We start from the raw sequence: 19,985 nt of genomic DNA, 5'->3' as shown, positions 1-19,985 counted from the left end.
TAAAACCCCTCAAAAATGATGTGTTTATTTGAAAATACAGCTAAGATCACAATCTTGAAGTATCTGTTTTGATGGGGAAAATGAAGAGATATATATATGGAAATGACTCTGAGATTTTGAGATAGAGATAGGCAAATAATCCCAAATTTATCTCTTTATCATTATGGTAAAACTGACCTTTTTGTTTGTTCCGCGAACTGTTCTGTGAGTTTTAATACATGCATAGATTTGCATAACCAACACCGTGATCAGGATAAAGAACAGTACCATTGCCCCCCAGACCTCCTTTGTGCTACACCTTGTTCAGTCACACTAAGATGTTTCTATACCACATTGTGCCTGTACTTAACAGTTACAAAAAATATTGTGCCACTTTCTCTGGCCATCACAGTTTCTGATGAGAAACCACAGAAATTTGGATCATTCTTCTCTACAGGTAACGGGTCATTTTTGTTTGGGTGTTTTCAAGATTTTTTCTTTGTCTTTAGTTTTTAGCAGTTTGATCCTGATAAATCTATGCTTGTTACTTCTTTGAGTTCGTTCTGTGTAGGGTTCATTGCGCTTCCTGAATCTTGAGGTTTATGGCTTTCACCAAATTTGGGAAGTTTTCAACCATATTTCTTCACACAAACAAAAGTCATTCTTCTGGATAGCTTTCATTTGCCTCTCCAGACAGTCTGTCTACCTTTCTCTAGCTTTCTCTGTGCCCCCAAAGAGAGTCTTACGTTGATCACATCAGTAAGCTCTCATGTTCTATGATGTTGGGTTTGGTCAATAGGGAACACTAGCAAGAGATCAGAGTGGGGTAGTTTGGGTATTTATTCCCTAGGATCCCTCCCTGAAAGGTCATCTCAGGCTGGCTGTGTTTCTCTGGGAAGGTGACAGCTCAAATCAAGCACCATCTCCATCAGCTTTCTCGGTCTCTGGCTGAGACACAGTGTTCCCTTTCCTCATCTTTTGGGCTGAAGGGTAATGACATCCTCTCTGATCCCCCCCCACCCCTCCACCACTGCCCTTGGTTACAAACCCCAGTATGGTTCTGTCACTTATAGCTTCCTACACTTTGCTGGCCCCCTTGTACATAGTCCCTTTATCAAACACTTCTGGACCGTGACAGATAGAGTGGTTTGGGGGGCTCATGATCAGCCTTACTCTGTCACCCCCACCATTCCTGAGGACCCCTGACCCGTGAACAGGCAGCTGTCTCCCATTGTCTTCGCCTGCTTTTGATCCTTTTCTGCATTTGGGCATCCTGAAGAAAAAAGGTCTATTTGATTATCACTGATAGGGTTTACACCAATTGATAGAATTAATGACTTTTGCACTAGTCATTGTTTTACATTGTTTTGAAATTAACTCGAGCAAAGGAAGTCCTGATGTGTACTTTTTATTGTGATTATCTCATTCATACAGAAGAGGATAGAAAATGGATATGTGCAGTTTTCATAATCATAATCATAATGTGTCCACCAACTAGGTTAAGAAGAAACTGTGATCACTATAGTAGACCTCTATGCAGTTCTCTGTAGACACACCTTCCCCCTCCCCATTCACCCCTGCTGGGAGGAAACTGCTATCCTGATTTTCCTGTTATCCATCTCCCTGCTTTTCATTTTAGTTTTGAGATATGTCGGTATAAAGAACACATTCTTCGATTTTGAAGAAGCCAAGAGCAAGCACAAAGCTAGGTGTGTCGGGAATGGTCAAGACAGCCTTGCATGAAGATCGGAGACTGGATTGCCCTCCTGCAAGTTGTGGAAACCCTTTCTGGTGGAAGTCGGTGCAGAGTCAGGAGCACGTCTAGGGAAATGTAGAACTCACCAGATCTGAGGCACTGACTGGCAAGTCTGTATTGTGGGCCAGAAGTAATATGGTCAGTGGGTCATTGTGTCTGAACTCCCACTCACTGGACTCGAACAGAGCAAAGCAGAACCCTTCTGTGAGTTATATATATATATATATATAGATAGGACCATCCTGGCATACCCAGGTGGTAGGATTCCGAGGGGACATGCACAGGGTCCAGACAATTCAAGTAAAATATGAGCCTGACTGTCTCACTCTTTGATCTGATGCTGGTTGATCATACCCCAATTCTTCTCCTCTGACTCTCATTTTATTCACATAGGCCCAAATGGCGCTTCTTCTTGAAAGTAATCCACATTTGTTCGACAAATTTATACTGCGAGGTGTCTAATTTTTAGACACTGTTTGATTTATATTTATCACTAAATCCTTCCATTATCCCTGGGTTTTAGGTATAATTGCTCCCATTTTGAAAGTGAAAAGACTATTGCCGAGGAGGTCTTTGTAACTGACCTAAGGTTGAGGAGCTAGTAAGTGGCAGTGCTGAGATTTGTGCTCTGGTCTTCTGACTTCAGACTCAGAACTTGTCCAGGGCACAGTGCCTGCTTCATTCTCCCTGTTGTCTCTGGTTTGGATCTGCCAGCTGGAGAGCTTTCTGGTCCGAATGCCTGCCTTGTCCAACTCCTTATTTGGGTTTCACAGGACAGTGAGATTGTCTTTGCTCTTCTTGGTCTTTTGATCTGTATCAATTGGAGAATTGGATAAGCAAGTACTAAGAAAGTCTGTTGAGATTCTGATTGGAATTGCGCTGAATTTATGCATCCATTTGAAAACTGAGTCCTCCCTTCTATGGACATGGTGTATGTATTTCTATTTATTCGGGTATTTGTAAACATTTCCCAATAATTTTCTTAATGTCTTGAATATATAGATTTGGTCATAAGTAACTTACGGTTTCATTGCTATTATAAATGGCTTCTTTAAGAAGTTATTTTCTCTTTTTTAAAAATCAGTAAGGAATTAATTTTTCTCATACACACATATTAAAAGGCGAGCAATCCAGGGCTGGTTGGGCACATGCAGTTTTGCCATGGAAGGCACGGGCTCCTTGGGGCTTCCTCTGCACCATCTCCAGCCCATGGACAGTACCCTTCTGGCTACAGGATGGCTCCTCCAGCCGGAGGTACAGGTTCCTGCTTCCGGGACGGAATGGATGAAACGGGAGAAGGAAGGAGAGAGTGCCTGCTGGATGGACCACAGTGGCTTCTTCATCTGTAGGAATGCTCTCTGCCTCAAAGTCTGATTTTAACAGAGCTGTAGCAACTTATTTGTTATATAACAAAAATATTTGTATTATATATACAATATGTAATTGTTGTGTCCTCTTACTGTCAAAATCTTTCTGTACCCTTGTTTTAGATGTGTTTCTTGTAAACAGCATATGGATGAATTTTATAAAAATGCAGTCTATCTTTGCATTTTAAGGGGATTATTTAGTCCATTTGTACTTATTGCAAATACTCATATAACTTAATTTATAGCCATTCTCTATTGTCTGCTTTCTATTTGTTTTGCCTTTTTTTTTTTTTTTAAGTAGGCTCCATGCCCAGTGTGGAGCCCAATGCAGAGCTTGAACTCATGACCCTGAGATCAAGACCTGAGTTGAGATCAAGAATCGGACACTTAGCCAACTGAGCCACCCAGGCGCCCCTGTTTTGCTTTAAAAAAAAATTTTTTTTTATCTTTTCTCTGTTCTTATTTTTTATTAACTGAATTTTTTCTCATTCTCTATTTTTCTCCAAACTGAAATTTAAAGTTTTATGATTTTTTCCCCTATTTTTTTGGAATTACTATTGAATTACTAAAACACTTAAATTTAGGTGTTAAGTGGATGAACACATAAATGAATGAGCTGACAAATGCTAAATATAAGCAACATCTTTACTTCTTTTCCAAACAACACAAAGACCTCGTACCCCTTTAATCTACTCATTCCTTGCCAGGAAGGATGTGATATAATGCTGCCATTGACTGCTTTTAATACATTCTCTTGGTCTGAAATTTTACTCTGATGTGTTTAAAGATTTTTTTTATGTATTTTATTTGAGAGCCTCCAGTAAAAACCCTGGGCTCTGAGTCTTCAGTGGGCTTCCTTGAGCAGAAACACTGCATATGTGTTTGTAGGAGAGCTGACAATACTGCTTCGTCCTTGGCCCCCCATCTTGTTCACGTTTGCTAGGTAGAAATGCCAGCCAAGGTTGGGATAGGGAGCCCCCCATCTGTTAGAGATAACATAGTCTTTCCCCTTCCTGATGCACAGGAGAGCCACAAGGTCTAAATGAAGGGTCGCTGTCAATTAGGAGCACGCAAGCTGTCTGATGTGCATGTGAACCCTTTGATCTCACGACAGCGCCCTTCTTCATGTGTGGTCGCTCTACAAAATCTGAGGACTGACGTCTGGACTTTGCAGAGAGTAACTCTGTAGCTGCCGTGGACCGCCCGTCAGTACGTGAGCCTGAATCAAACTGTGTATAAACTTTATGGAGTGCCTCTTCGTTTTCTGGTCTCAAAGTCCACCTTTGAACAGTGTTACTGTGTGGCCACCACGTACAACCCTGTGTGGAGCCCTGCGGATCCTCCCAGTGGAGCACTGAGTGTATGCATGCTTGCGGGCATGATACTAATTTCAAGACTCAGCCCTCTGAATTCATGCTCCTACTTCTATTGGGGCCTATTCAAGGGAGCCATGAACTTAAACATACACGATTCGTGGCGTGTCTCGCAGTCGTGGGTAATTTTTCATGGGACATATTCAGGGTTTCTATGTCATCGTCTGTCTTTCACGAAATATTTCCAAAGTGACTGCATTTTGGCGTTATATTATCTATTTCTTACTATTTCCAAACAGCCAAAAAAAAAAAAAAATCCAATTCTCAGTTTGCCCAGCGTTCAGTCTCTTAAATCTGAATTTTAGGGAGAGGGGCTCAGAGTCCCTGCCCCCTTCACCCTTGGTGCGCAGGCATTTGGACCTCCAGTCCCAGAACCAGCCTCCAAGAGAGTTTACTTTCAAGGCCGGCAACTCCTGCCCAGAGGGGAGGTTGGGAGATGGAGGAGCATCGTAGGGTTGTGTTGGCTCATCCTCCTCCGCCTTGCCCCGCCAAGAGAAATTCCCTGGAATAACTAAGCAAGAAGCTGGGAGAAACAACAGGACAGTTTATCGTCATCACTGCTCATGAGGGGCCGTGAAGCAGGGCAGGAGCGTGAAAGGTGAGCCAGAAATGGGCAAGAGGGGTGTGATGATTGGTGGAGGGGGCCGTGGCAGTGGCTGTGGCCATGGCAGGGGCGGGGGAGGGGGAAGGAAGGATAACTAGAGCTAGTGCAGAGTCCCTTTTCCCCAGCCCGGTCCTTCTCCCAGGAGCCAGAGACAGGGACGCCCAGTCCAGAAAGAGTCCAGGCATGAGCACTCAGGAGAAGCAGAGCTAGATTTCACTCACTTCCAGCAGTTTCTTCTGGTCTGTTTCCCGAGGGAGGCAGAGGGGCAGGATAGTGTGGGGAGGTGCAAATTCTTTCCTCCAGCGCAGCTTCGTTCTGGAGCCAACCGGATCCAGCACTAGCCTTATAGTACCTGATGCCAAGAGCCCCAGCGTCCCACCATGGATACGGACTTTCCTGGCTTCCTGGGGTCCTTGTCCTGGGGGCCACTTGGTCAGGGACAGGGGCTCTTCGGGCTGGGCCCCCACTGGGGTAGAAACATAGGCTCGATGGCCCTTGGGACTCACTGTAAGGGTCCTTTTCCCTCCCCAAGCCACGCCTTCTCCATCTCTGCTCCTCTGGACACCCCTGCCGCCCAAACACAGACACATACTTTAGGGACTCACCTTCTTACATCGGGACCTTCTCCAGCAGGACAGACACAGGGGCGCCAGAGATACCAGAAGCAGCAGAACCCAGACACCCAACAGCATGGCCGGAAAGCTTATGATCAGGGCCTGTGGACAGAGGACCAAAGCTGTTGGCACCAGAGTGACTGTGCCATCTGCTCTGTCTCTCCCTCATTTCCAACACAGGGCCTCTCTCTCCCCCTTCATCCTCACATCTGTAGCTTCTGGAAGCGCTGAGGAAGGAGCCCTGCATGAGGGAGGGGGTGTTGACGAGTCTAGCATGCAGAGAGCAGCCAGAAACCCCTCTCATCAGGCCTCAGTGTCCTCATCTGAACAGTGACAGGCTCGGGCTACGATTCGGTGCCCCGGCAGCCCGGAGGCTGAAGAGGATCCAGGGAGGATGTGCATTTAATCCCTCTGCAGCACTTTGCACCCTTGCAACATTGGTTCCTTTATGATTATTTCAATGTTTGTGTTTTCCATGAGTCTGGAACACCGCCAAGCACAGGGACTGTTTCTAGTCTGCTCAATGCCACAGCTGTGGTGACAGTAGTCTAGCTGGGTGTGGAACAGGTGACACGAGCTACCATCTTGGCCCTCCCTGCCCAGCGCCTGCTGCACCCCTTCCTCTGCACCCCCACCCCCACCTTCAGCATGCTCAGGTAGGAGAGGCACAGGTGCATCCTTCTGGCTTCTTCTGGACTTAGGGTGCTAGGGGGCGTGGTGGCCTGGGACCAGGCCGTCGAGGAGACATGACAGATATAGTCTCTAAAATAAAAGTGGTGCTCATAGAAATTACGAGCCCCAATGACGATGGCAGCAATGGCCGTGGAGAAAGCTGCCAGGGCGAGCAGGGTCCTCAGCAAGGCCTGGTGAGGAGAGGAGGCAGAATGAGACCTTGGAGACTCAGTCTCTCCGGGAGCCCAGCCGGGGAGACATGGGTGGGCTCCGGGCAGGAGGCTTGGTTGGGCCGGCCTCCAACTTCTGGGCCTGGCGTCCCACCCCTGCCCTTCCCCAAACTCACCCAGTAGATGCCACCCCGTTTCTCGTAAATGAAGGCGACAGCTCCAGCCAGCACAGCCTGGGGACAGATGGAAGCAGGACTGGGGCTAGCCCAGGAGACACAAGCCCTCCAGCTGCCTGCTTCTGTTTCCCTTTGTAACCCCCACGGACAGAGCCAACCATCGGCCGGTCCTTCCTTGGAACACTCCATGTGGACCCGAGGTTTTGAGCTAAGCTTTGTTGTCTGTAGTTAGTTAGGCCTGGGTCAAACTCCCGAGGTGGCAGGACCCTCTGTTTTAGTGACATTGAAGACCCCTCCTTCCCTTCTCCAAAACCGTCCTTTTAAAGCAATGGTGTTTTATGGAGGTTCCAGATGGGGGTGTGGAAGCCCTAGCTTGTTGGGGAAGCTCTCAGTGCAGGATGGGTCTGTGGGTGGCCTCTGGTCCAGGCGCCTGTCCCGGCAGTGCCCTGTGACCCTGCCACCTGGGCTGACAGAACAGGAAGTCTGGTGCATCCTGGGGGACAGATGGATTCGAATCCTGTTTGGTGATGCTATAACTAATCTGAGTGTTTTGCCATTGGGTGGACAGGGATGATTACTTTTGGCTCTTCTCTCAGTCAATATTCTGTGAGTGTGGGTGTGCCGAAGGGCCCCTTGGTGCTACCACGACCTGCCCCCAAGCCCCTATTGCAGATCGCACACACCCATCTGTGGACATTCACCACTGTCCTTTGGTGGCACCCACTAGATTCCCACCGCATGGAGGACCTGCAGAAGGCTATGGGAAATGACCAGGAGTTGACCTTATCTTGTAGACTATACCCTTTCTGGTATGTTCTGCCTCCCCATCTCAATGCAAGTGTCTGGAAATGAGCTGGGTCCTAGGTCTTTTGTTGATGTTTGCTGCTGAACCTGGGGGGAGGCGGCCAGGCTGGCGGGAAACCACGAAAGCTGGCCATGTGACTTTGGTCAGACCACCACTTCCCTCGGCTATCTTCTCATCTGTAGAAACAGCAAATCAGCCTCGATGACTTCAGGGCTTTTCGACTGCTGACATTTTATAGTATCCTGGTGATGGTGGTGGTGATGGTCTATCACCTCTGACAGGAGGCGAATCTGTCCCTTCTTGGCCCATCAACCCTCCTCCTGCCCGACTCACCACAGCCCCTGTCCAGAGGGCAGCTCCTGAGCCACACAAGGTGCAGCCGTAGAAGATTTGGAGGAAGCCCCCCAGAACTCCACTCAACACCCCCAATACGATCTGCACCACCTGGAGGAAGAAGAAGAACCTAAGAAGCTGGCTCCCAGATCCCTGGGCCCAGGAGCAACACTCTGCCCCCACGTCTCAGGCAGCTTTAAGGACCTGCCACTCCAGGTATAAACAACAGGAACCACTGAAGGAGAAAGAGGGGAAGGGGGAAGGAGGAGGGTGAGCCAGCCCACGCTAGGTCTGGCAGAGGGGAGAGGGCGGTTCAGGGCTCCACTGGCTAGGACTGTAAATGGCCATGGCTCCCCTGCACCCTTTTAGCCCAAAGCCCACCCTCCTTCAGCTTTTATTGAGAAGACCGGTAAGTGAGTAAAAAAAGTCAGAAATAGATCACAGGCGATCTGGATTTCTAATAAGGAGATAAAACTGGCTGAGCTTCCAGTTCCGAGAGGTTGGCCATGAGCGTGCACAGCAAAAGGAGGGTCTTCTTCTCCTGACACGGGGAGCCTGGGTGCCCCTCTGGGCCCCTACTCACCCAGGATGCCACCAGCAGCCGGCTTCTGCCCCAGGTCTGGGAGGTGGCACCAGGGGCAGGGGACCGAAGCAGGGAGCACCCACGTATCAGGAGTGTGGCCAGAGCTGACTCCTGGTGGATGTGCACGTGGATGTGGGTGGGCTGTGGGGTCCCAGGGTCCACCTTACCACCGTCTACTGTCCCCATGCCTGCGGACATCTGTCTGGAAGAGAGGAAGGAAGCGTGAGCGAGGAAAATTTGGCAGGATGTGTTCAAAGATCCCATTGGCCGTTGGGACTGGTGGAGGTCTCTGGTCACAGAGCAACGTCCTTGGCCCTTTCTCCAGGGTGTCGTGTCAGGACAGCCCGACTGCTGGTAAAGTGGCGACCGCTGAGCCCGCTGGAACCTCCCCCTTCACCCCAGATCCGCTGTCCCCTCATCCTCCCACGGCGTCAGGGTCTGGACCAAGCAGTGCCCTGCAGTCCTCACCTCTCCACCCTCTTCCGCCAGCCTGCTGTCACAACCCCTACCCTGAGCCCTCAGGCTACGGGGCAGAAGCCCAGGCCCCACTGCCTGTTGAGCTCCTGTTGCTGTAGCTACTCCGCAGACGGGCCTGGGGACACCCCTCAGCTCCTAAGTACCTCCCTCTCCACCAGTAGTCACTCCGCTCCACCTGGCTTGTTGAAGCTCCCCCCACCCAACAGTGAAGGAACCAGTTGCAGGTGAAGGTAGAGGTCAAGGCCAGCCTGACTTGGCATCAAACAGGGACACCTGGTCTCTACTCCTGCCACCTTCCTGGAGTCCATGGTCCACTGGTGGTTGGTTCCTCCCTCTCTCCATCCCCAACAAGCTCTGGGCCAGGCTTTGGAGGCCTGTGAGGGGGTAGGTGGGGAGTCCAGTGGGGAAGTGTCCTGGGAAAGGGCTGCCTGGCTGTCGGCCCCACCTCACCTGCTCTCCTTAGGGCCCCCGGGGCTGAGTGTGCCACAGGGTTGGCCAGCTGGGCTGGGCTGAGCGGGAGCTGGAGCTGGGAACCAGGCGGATGGAGGAGGAGGTTGGTGGAGCACCAGAAGGGCAGGGTGGAGGAGGGGCTTGCTGAACTTTAGCAGCAACCTCTCTGGAAGATAGCTAGGCAGAGGGGCCCCTGTGTGGGGGGTTTCCAGCTGCCAGGCCATCCCTGGGCTCTGGCTTGGAGCGTGGGCATGAAGTGGGTGGCCTGGGAGCCCATAAAGCTGATAAGTCCTGGGAAACCCCGGGAAGCTGTCCAGTCCCCCATGACCACTTGGGCAGGTGCTTTCTCAACACAGGTCTGCAGGTGCTGTGAGTGTGGGCCCCGTCTGTGTTGTGAGAGTCCATATGAGCGTGCGTATGTGTGTGTGTGTGTGCACTCATATGCGTGCACTCTGCCTTTCTCACCAGCCTGGTTATCTACTCAAGATGGAATCCCCCTAGAGGGGCCCCTTTGCCCTAGCTGTTTTCTGGGAAGTTGCAAAGCTGAAGGTCAGACCCTCTTCCCTCCACCTCTTCCTTCTGCTCTTCTCTTCCCAGCTACTGGTCCTCAGCTGCCGGTGGATCCTCCCAGCCCTGCTCTGCTGAGGCTCCCAGAGGACAGCCGGTGAGCAGGGTCCCTACAGACCAGGTGGCCCCTTCCCAGGAGACTCTCACCATAGGACCTTCCTCTCTTGAGGAGTCTTCAAGGCTGGTCCCCAAAGCCCCCATCCTATCTCACGGGATGCTGCTCCCAGTTCCCATAGGACTTGCTAGGGGTGTGGAGGGATGCCCTAGACAGGGTGTGACCTGGGGAGGGGGAGGAGAATGTGTCTGGCTCCAGCAACCTCACCAGGCCTCACCCCTCCTTTATTCCTGGTGGGGTGGCTGAAGCTCAGGTGGTCTGGTGGTGAGAGGTCCTTCAGAGTGAAGCTGGAAGGTAGAGGGCCCAGGATGTAGCATGGGTCCTGGTCCTCTCTCCCCAGCTCCAGGAACACCGAGAGGAGCGAGACAGAGAGAGTGACCAGGGCAGCAGGGATGAGCCTCACACGCTGGAGTCTGGGGGTGTGGGAAGAGAGTCTTCATGGGACCAGCCTGGTCCAGAAGAAGAGCAGGGGGCTCAGCTGAGCTACGGTTGGAGTGTCGTGGGGGAAGTGGTGGTACCGAGGGGCTCAGTGGGAGCTGGAGCCCAAGGCACATTCAGGGCTGCCCCATGATGCTGGCTCCTGGGACCCAAGGGGGACATCTGGCTGGAATCCGGGCCAGACTTCCTTGTGTGTGTCTGTGAACAAGTCTGAACCTACTTGTGTGTCTACAGAATTGTCCAACACCTGTCCTTTATACCTCTAAGGAGACCAGGTAGGCACAAGAATGACACTGCTCTGTAAAGGACATAGAATACAAGGGAAGACTTTAGGGTTGCCATCTTGCTAATGTTAGAATCGTTATTAATACCGTTGTGATTTCCATCAGTGATGCCAAAGTAGGATGCCAATTAGAATTACTTTTGGAGCTTTGCAAGTTGATTCCAAAGTGCATATGGAGAAGTAACCTAGCAAAAAAGACCATGAAAGAAAAAATAACATGAGGAGGGTCACGAAATAACTCAATTAAATATTAAACTCCATACTCATCATTAAAATAGTGGCAAGGTTGCCTGACTCATCAGACTCACCAATGAACAGAATATAAAGACTAGAATAGATTTGAATTCCTAGGAGAATTTCATTTTTGCTCAGGAGAACATTTTAAATCAGTAGGAGAAAGATAATATATTCCTCAAACAGAACATACCCTTCAGAAGTTAACCATCTGGGGAAAGAAACCCCACAACAAATTGGATCTGTACCTTCCAACTTACAAGATAAATCCCAGATGGATCAACATTTAAATGTGAAAACTGAAAGCATAACACTACTTAGAAGAAAACAGGGAAGAATTATTTTATAATCTTGATGTGGTAAAGTCCTTTTTAAGTATGATATAAAATCCAGAAATAAAATAAAAATGGAAACTGGTTAATCAAAAAATAAATCATAAATTGCAAAGAAATATTTGGAAATCATGTCACAGATGATAATTTTTCGAATACCCAAGATCCTATACAAAACAAAACAGTAAAACAAGAAGGACCTGGGTATGGACAGAGAGCTCACAAAAGAAGGAAAAAAGGTGTCTTAAACATATGAAAAGATGACCAATATCACTCATAATAAGAGAACTATGGACTGAAACTATACTGGAACAGCCCCAGAAAGCAGATCAGTGGTTGCCTTGGGCCAGGGTCGAGGGGTTTATTGGGGAGAGAACATTAAGGAATTTTTGCAACATAGAAATGTTCTCTATCTTGATTGTAGTTGGGGTTGTACAAATGTACAAATTTGTCAAATCTCGCTGAGATATCCACCAAAAAGGGGGCATTTTGCTGCTTAAAACTGATTAAAATCTACAAAGGAATGTAATTTTCCTGATATATATTTGAAAAAGATTAAAAAATCTGCTGACACCTCCTGCTGGCCATGGAGAGGGGCAGTGGACGTTCCTTGACCTTGCTTCTGCTTGTGAATGGCATGGGGTAGCCCCACACAGGGCAATATTTATTGAAATGACACATGCATATTCCCATTGACCTGCCAATTCCCCATTGTTTGCAAGAGGAAATTGATGTCTATCAATAGAAGCTGATTGAGGGGTGCCTGGGTGGCTCAGTTGGTTAAGCGTCTGCCTTCGGCTCAGGTCATGGTCCCAGGGGCCTGGGATGGAGCCCCGCATTTGGCTCCCTGCTCCTTGGGGAGCCTGTTTCTCCCTCTCTCTCTGTCACTCCCCCTGCTTATGCTTTCTCACTCTCTCTTCTCTCTTTCTTAAATAAATAAATAAATAAATAAATAAAATCTTAAAAGAAATAGGAGCCTGCTGAAAACAATCATGATGCATTCAGACAAAGAAACACTGTGCAGCCAGACAAATGAGTGAGAAAGCATTTTATGGACTGATGTATGATTATCTTCAAAACACAGTTCAGTGAACAAATCATTGTGCAGTTAGTTTATGTAGTATCCTGCCATTTGTGGGAAAAGGGGGAGGAGAATATATTTTATATGCTTTTCTATGCAAAAAATGTCATTGTGGGATATATAAAAAATGATAATATTAGTTTCCAACGAGAAGACAACTAGGTGGCTGGGAGAGAAAGATGGGAGGGAGGGTTTTATAGGTATATCCTTTTGTATCTTTTGAATTTTTTAACCATATGGAAGTATTATGTATAAATATATATATTAAGTCCCTGAACTAATTCAGATTCCTTTCATTGCCCAACTCAAGACCCAGACAAACTTGTGTCAGACCATTCTGGGGGGAGGCCCAAGAATATATGTGGTGAAGAACTCTAGAGGTGATTGGATTTGCATCCCAGATTAAGGCCACTGTGACTCTGCTACCTGCTCTGGGAAGACCCTTTGGATCTTGACAAGGGACTGTTTTCTCTCCCTTCACTCATGCAACATATTCCTTTTTATCTTCGCTGGTTCTCAGACCTCACTTTTCTATGTCTTCTTCCCAGCAGGCAGGATGACCCAAAACATGGTGACCGTGAATGGAGTCGATGTGGTCTCTACACTGTCCCAGCCCAGCCACATCAACATCCACATCCACCAGGAATCAGCTTTGGCACAATTGTTAAAAGCTGGGGCTTCCCTGAAGGAGATCTTTTCTCGCCCTCGGGACACCGGCCCTTCCGAGGCCAGGATGAGCTATGGGCAGCTGGTATTGGGGGTAAGAGGAGCAGGTGGTGCAGAGGATGGTAACTCTCCTTCAATGGGATGAAAAAAGAAGTGGGTTGACTCTTCATGAGAACTTATTATTTGTATCCCATCTTTTTTGGGAAAAGAAAGTTTTGGCAGGTTCCCCTACACATTTAGATGGAAAAGAATGATGGGCCTCTTCTTTGGTACAGTGGGGGTGGTCTCAGCCGGAGGTGGGGGACAGGTGGCTGTTAGCTGAGTTTCATGGAACCCATGTGGACTGAGGGCCTGCAGATGCGAGGCACTATTATAGGCACTTTGGAGAAAACTACAGAGAGAGTCCCTAGTCTGTAACCTAAAAGGGCTCAACATCCATCAGAAGGGAACACACCACTACAGGCATGCCTAGAATGAAAGGTAGAGCAGGTGACATCCTTGGGGATCGGCCTGCAGCAGTTGGCATCTGAGCCAGACCTCGCATGGAGGAAGAGTGTGTGCAGACAGATAGAGGTGAAAGATGGAAGGAAAGGAATTCCAGGTCAAGAGAACGTCAGGAGCAAGGGTGAAGAAGCCAGAAAGCTTCAGGCAAGTTCTGTCAGAGTAAAGAGAATGGGACTCAGGGCAGATCAGACTGGAAATGCAGCCCAAGGCTCTACTGCTGAGAGCCTTGACTGACAAGGTGAGAAATTGTCCTGAATCAGCTTCAGTAGTGGGAAGGCTATGGGTGGTTTCCTAGCAGGAACCTGGGCTTTTTAATGAACCTGCCTCCCAGTCAGGAGGTGTCCAGGGAAGAAGGGTGGAGGGTCTGTGCCTGCCTGGGCCCAGCAGAGATGCCAAGGAAAGAGAGGAGTCTCCGTCATCTATGGATGACGTCTCCATGACTTGGGAGTGAGTGGGCTTGGGGTACGAGGGAGGAGAGGAATCCAAGAACATGCTGAGGTTTGGTGTGACCAGGAGCCCGAGGCCCTGGAAGGCAGGCTAGACAGACACTGGAGGTGCAGGTGAGGTGTGGAACTTGGATGTGGCAGATCTGAGGTGCTGGCGGGCTGAGAAGCTGGTGACGGCCAAGAGGCAGTGATAGCTGGGTTCTCCAGGAAGCAGACATGAGTCAGAGTTAAATGTGTAAAAGGTTTGTTAGAGTGTCACACCTATGAATGAGAAAGGAGGGACCAAGATTGGGCAAGGGGAGCCTCCAGATCATGATGCAGGCCAGACAAGGTCTCTGCCAGCCCTGTGGGGAGCTTGGGAGCAAGAACGGCCACTTTATCGGAGAGCCACGTTGGGTGGAAATGGCCGCCGTACCCACCGCCTTGCTTCACCAGTGGCTGGGTGGCCATCCCCAAAGAGTGTGCCTGTGGCTTGAAAGACAAAGGGACCCTGAAGCTGCTGACCACTGAAGGCTGTCAGCTAACACACTTCTTTCTTGAAAGGGGTCCTTTCAGCTTATCCTGGGCAAGATGGTGGGACTCCTAAGGGGAAATGAGGAGAAAAAAGTGGGAATCATCCAGTGGGATGACAAAGAGTGGCACTGAGGAGAAAGCAATGACAAAAAGCCTGACATGTCAGAGGGATGGAGGAGAGCCACAACATGCTGCTTCATGGATGTGAAGGGGACAGAACCTTCCAGAATCAGAGCTGCAGAGAGGTCAAGACAGGAAAAGGAGAGGAAAGCCAGCCAGGTACGAGCTGGGGGGCCTCTCCTGGGGCGTGTGGGCTGGTGGGAAGGGAGTTGGCTTTTCACCGTCTTGCAGGTGATCTAGATACTGCTGGGGGCTGCGAGCTGTGTTCTTGGAGGGTTGCTCTGCTTCGGGCCCTGGACAGAGCTGCGTGCCTCAGGCTGCGCCTTCTGGGCAGGGTCTGTGGTGAGTCAGGAAGGGGCTGTAAGCTCGGTGGCAGGCAAGTGGTTATGAGCAAGGAGAAAGTTCCTTTGGATCTGGGTCAGGGATTTGGGGAAGAAACCAAAGACCGGGATCCAAATGCCCTTCACCATGAGGAAGTGGCCTTGAGGGGCGAGCCAATCCCTGTCACTCTGTACTTTCCTCCTTCAGGCCAGGCTGGGAAGGCAGGGCAGCTGTGATGGAGTCCTGTCCATGTGCTCCATGTCTTTGCCAGTCCCTTGGATCCTGCTTCGAATCGGCTGTCCTGGGAACGGGTTGGGGGGGGGGGCCACTTCAGGAGAGTAAACTGGAAGCCTTTTCCGGTGTCTTCTCTCTGCAGGCTGTTGTAGCAGGAGCTGGGGCCATCATCCATGAGAAGCACCGGGGCAAACTCTCAGTGAGTCTTGGGTGTTCTCTGCCCCCTCCCATGTCTGTTTTTCTGCTCTATTTTTTGGTCTTCTTCCCTTTGGTTCTTAATGTCCCGGGATCTTTCCTGGAGGGGTGGGGAGGGTTTCCTGGGGCAGGAAATGAGGAAGAAGAGACAGGTTTGGGGCCAGGACCTCCTGGCTCTCAATAAGGAGGGTCTGCGCCCTGCATTTCTCCCTTCTAGGGCTGTGCATCAGGTCTGCTCACGCTGGCTGGCATCTCCACGGCCGTGGTTGCTGTTGTCCTCTGTGTGAACAGCTTAACCTCGCCAAGTGATGGCTTCCTTTACATCGACTCTGTGTGTGAGTCCCCAGAACCTGCCACCCTTACCACTGGGTACAAAGAGACGTGGCAAAGGAGTCGCATGTCACGGTGGAATGAGGATAGGTGCAGAACCTACATGCAAATGCTGATGGTGAGAACAGAGTCCAGTCTTCCAGGGACCCAGCACAACTGTCTGTTCGCAAGGAGCTGGGGGACTGGCAGGCAGAGATGTAGGCTCTTGGAGTGTGGACCTCATCTTAGGTCTGTGGTTCAGGAGGTTTTAACTTAAGCTGGAGACATTTCTCAGACCCTCATGGCATAAGAATTCCTGAATCAAAGGGGATGAGGAGCAAAGGGCAGACATTTAAGAGAGAATGTCACAGAACGCCCTTCTCTCTTTTCTGGTGTGTGGCTGTCCTAGTTACCTATTGTTGTGTAAACACAACACCCAACACACTTTGGCTTAAGACTCTCATTTATCATTACTTCTCACATTCTGTGGGCTGGCTGGGCTCAGATAGGCAGTCTTGGGCTTTCTCATGCAATTGCTGTCAGACGTCAGTGGGGGGTGAAGTCTTCTGAGAGCTCGATTGGGTTGGAGCTCCAAGATGGCGCTCAACTGGCTGGGAGCTCAGCTGAGGCTATCAACCAGAGAGCCTACAGCGGCTTCTCCATGTGGTTTGGGCTTCTCATGGCATGGCAACTAGGTTCCAACAGGAAGTATCTCACTGTGAATATTTCAGGAGGTGGGAAATGGAAGCTACCAGCACAGTGTCACCTCCACTGTATTTTGTTGTCCAAAACAGTTACAGGCTGTTCCAGATTCTAGGGGTAGAGAGATAGATTCAGCTCTTCACAGGTTGTGGTAAGGTCACATTGCAGACAAGCAAATGGGGTGGAAGCTATGGGTGCCCCATGGTTGGAAAATGTAATCTGCTTCGGTGGCAAGTAGTCAGTTGGACAGAGTCTGATACCTGGCCAGGTTGATAAGGTGGTAGTAAGAGCAGACTCAGAGGAGCAGACTGCTGACTGTGTCTTTTTGCTTCCTTTATCTCCAGAATTTGTTCCTAGGCATCCATGCTCTGCTCCTGGCTGTCTGTGTCCTGCAGGTCATCATATCCTTGGCTTCCCTGGGCATGGGTCTTCGAAGCTTGTGTGGCCAGAGCTCCCGGCCCCTGGTGAGCTGTCAGGGAGGCACAGGGGAAAGAATGGGTCTGTTTGGTGAAGCTCTGGGAACAGGGAGGAACATCAGGGCCAGGAACATCCCTCAGCTTCTTTCCAGCACTCAGCTTAGTCCTTTGCTGTTTGGGGAGCGTGCGCCAGCACCGTATTTGGGTTAGCTGCTGCCCTCTGCCTCTTCAGACCCTCCTTTGTGCCTTCCTGTCCCAGATCTCTGGGTAGCTCCCCCTCCTCTGTACCTTTTCCTTCCCCTCCTTCTTTCATTTACCCGATTTCAAGTTCTAGGAAGCTAACTAGGCCCCATCTTTTCCCCAGCAATGATTGATTTCCCCTGTTTTTTTCAGGATAAGTAAGGGTCCGAGAAAAAGCTACTGGGGGAGAATCAATGCCTCCCTCCCCCTCCAAGGAGAAGACTGTGGCTGCCATCATCCTGTGAGCCCTGCAGACCCTGCCTGGGCCTCCACATGCCCCCAGCCAGAGCAGCCCAGGGCCTCTGGAGAGGCCAGCATCCCCTCCCCAGGGCCCCTCACTGCCCTGTCCCTCACACTTGCCTCTCCTTTGGCCACTTGTCCCGGCCTCCTCCTCTTCCCACTGTTCCTACTCCAGTGGCCTCAATTCAAGGAACAGGGGCTGTCGCCTTTCTCTAATGCCGATTAAACAGAAACAACAGGAAAATAATTTTGCCCAGAAAAGATGTCGTCTCCCTTTCTTCCACACATGGTATGCTGTGAAAACGTCTTTCTCTGTGCTGACATGTATGGATTTAAGTGAGGGCCAGTTTGGGACATGGAAACAAGGTCCCAATAAGACCCAATATATGTCCCACTCTATATCCCAAATGGCAAACTTCCTTTTTATGATTTCCTTCTGTTCAAAGTAAAGTGAAAATAACTCTCATATACTTAGAATCTTTTTACCTGCTGAGATTGTATTTAAGCATCTATAATTTTGACTAAAACTTTCTGGGGGGTTTATAGAACTATGTGAGGCATGAAACAAGAGTTTTTCCTCCCCTCCCTCCCTTCCTCCCTCCCTCCTTTCCTTCCTTCCTTCCTTCCTTCCTTCCTTCCTTCCTTTTTTCCTTCCTTCCTTCCCTCCTTCCTTCCCTCTCTCTCTTTCTTTCCTTTCTACAGTAGAGTTAGTTCTTTCTCTACACACACACACCGCTATTATTTTTCACTTTCTTTTTAAATGATATGAGGAATTTAAAAAACTTTTTTCATTTTCTTTATACATCTATAAATATATAGTATACATATATAGTTGTAAGCATTTCTGAAGGGTAAGAAAGCAGGTTATGGTCTGTAGAATTAACAAGTGATCGTTATTCTGGCTTTTTTTCCTGATTCCATCATAGTTGGCGGCCTTGCATCTCCAGGTGGCTTTATGAAATCTCTGTGAGGTAGGATTTATCCCTCCTTGGCAGACTACAGGGGAGGAACTAGTCTTCAAATCCAGGCAGACTGCCTCAGAGCCCCCACCTTCACCCACATTTAAGAGAGAAATAACAGTGCTGTCTCATGGGGCCATGCTGAACAGGTGCAGGGCCGCTAAAATGAGTGAGGCCTGGCCCTGTGCATGGGGGTTCAGAATGGAGGGCCTGCTTCTGTCTCCCCAGGGCCTCCTCACCGCCTAGTCCTTAGAGGTTTGTAAATAAGCTTGTGTAAGAAAAGACCACAGAGATGACCCAGAAATATGTTCAGAATATTGGACAGGGGTTGGCAAATTTCACCCTGGGGTCAAATCCAGTCTGTCACCTATTTCTGTAAATAAAGTTTTATTGAAACACAACCACACCTATTTGTTCACACATTGTCTATGCTCCAAGGGCAGAGGTGAGTAGTCTCAACAGAGACTGAATGGCCCACAAAGCCTAAAATCTTTACTATCAGGCCTTTTCCATAAGAAGTTTGCCAGCCCCTGGTGTAGGGGGCCACTTTGGGGCGGTGGGTGGTGGTGGCTAGTTCCATTGGGTGATTGACAGGAGCCTCTATTCTTGCTGCCTCAAGTGTGAATCTGCCCAGATGCACTGGCCTGTGGGATGGGCAACTCGAGGCAACTCGGGGCAACTCGGAGAGCTTGCTAGAGATACACACTCTGCCCCACCCCAGACCTGCTGAATCAAAATTGGCATTTTCACAAGATGCATAAGGTGGTGCTTCCTGTGCTGAGCAGATTTTGAGAAGCGGGGGGATAGATAATCACACCTGGGTGGCTTGCTGGGAGTATTCAGATATGAAACGAGCCCCCTTGAATTTAATCATTTTGTTTTAATTCTTTGTATGAACTCGTTAGATGCTATTAATTTCTGTGTGTCAGTGTTTCTTAACCAGTCCATTTATGGCCAGATCAGATAGAAGTGTTTTTCATTTTTCATACTGGGAAATAAATGTCAACTTGGTGGTTTTTTTTTTTGTTTGTTTGTTTTTGGTTTTTTGGATGTTGTTGCATGAAATGTTCTTTTTTTTTTTTTTTAAGATTTTATGTATTTGACAGAAAGAGAGCACAAGCAGGGGGAGCATCAGGCAGAGGGAGAGGGAGAAGCAGGTTCCCCGCTGAGCAGGGAGCCCAGTGCGGGGCTCGATCCCAGGACCCCGGGATCATGACCCGATACGAAGGCAGCTGCTTAACCGACTGAGCCACCCAGGTGCCCCACGTGAAATGGTCTTTTAATGTCAGAGTCTGGCAACTTCTCCCCACCCCCTGCCCCCTGAAGTTGCTAAGTCTCTGAGGGAAGGTGGCACTCCCTCTCTCTGACCCCTTTCCCCTCACCCCGTGACTTAGCCCTGGAAGTTTCTCAATCTTTTCCTTTTCTGTAGGAAATCAGATGTCAAACCCTTCTCCCCTTGCTTTTGTTTACTTAGAAAAACCCACAGTTATTGGTCTGTCTGCATGGCTCCATCTTGGTGGTGAAACTGTGTATAAAAAGATGGAAACAGCCTCACGACCCTGACATGGGTCAGGCAAGTAATCTCAAGCCGGTTTATATTTATTGAAGGATTTAAAACCAGAGTATGCACAGGAAATGGTTTTATTTTCTAATCACTGCTTTATTTTGTTTTGGAGCCCAGTGCAGGGCTTGAACTCAAGATCAAGACCTG

General features: G+C 49.2%; 2 protein-coding genes across 2 annotated transcripts; one reads left to right on the top strand and one right to left on the bottom strand.

Annotated features, from left to right (window-relative positions):
- Positions 1-5,454: 5,454 nt before the first annotated feature.
- Positions 5,455-8,627, bottom strand: TMEM176A (transmembrane protein 176A). The gene is made up of 6 exons (XM_078059752.1): positions 8,433-8,627; positions 7,850-7,960; positions 6,712-6,768; positions 6,335-6,556; positions 5,685-5,795; positions 5,455-5,545 (listed from the first exon to the last, which is right to left on the bottom strand). The coding sequence occupies exons 1-6, from the start codon at positions 8,616-8,618 to the stop codon at positions 5,513-5,515; spliced, it is 720 nt and encodes a 239-aa protein (XP_077915878.1). The 5' UTR covers positions 8,619-8,627; the 3' UTR covers positions 5,455-5,512.
- Positions 8,628-9,946: 1,319 nt separating this feature from the next.
- Positions 9,947-18,527, top strand: TMEM176B (transmembrane protein 176B). The gene is given in 8 exon segments (XM_078059838.1): positions 9,947-10,023; positions 12,958-13,169; positions 14,890-15,000; positions 15,356-15,412; positions 15,626-15,856; positions 16,764-16,883; positions 17,229-17,239; positions 18,503-18,527. Coding segments are annotated over 7 exon segments (759 nt in total). The 5' UTR covers positions 9,947-10,023; positions 12,958-12,965.
- The last annotated feature ends 1,458 nt before the right edge of the window (positions 18,528-19,985 follow it).

This window comes from Halichoerus grypus, chromosome 12, assembly GCF_964656455.1.
Source record: "Halichoerus grypus chromosome 12, mHalGry1.hap1.1, whole genome shotgun sequence".
Classification (NCBI taxonomy): Eukaryota; Metazoa; Chordata; class Mammalia; order Carnivora; family Phocidae; genus Halichoerus; species Halichoerus grypus.
Note: the sequence above shows the minus strand (reverse complement) of the source record. Positions and strands in the feature narration are given on the sequence as shown.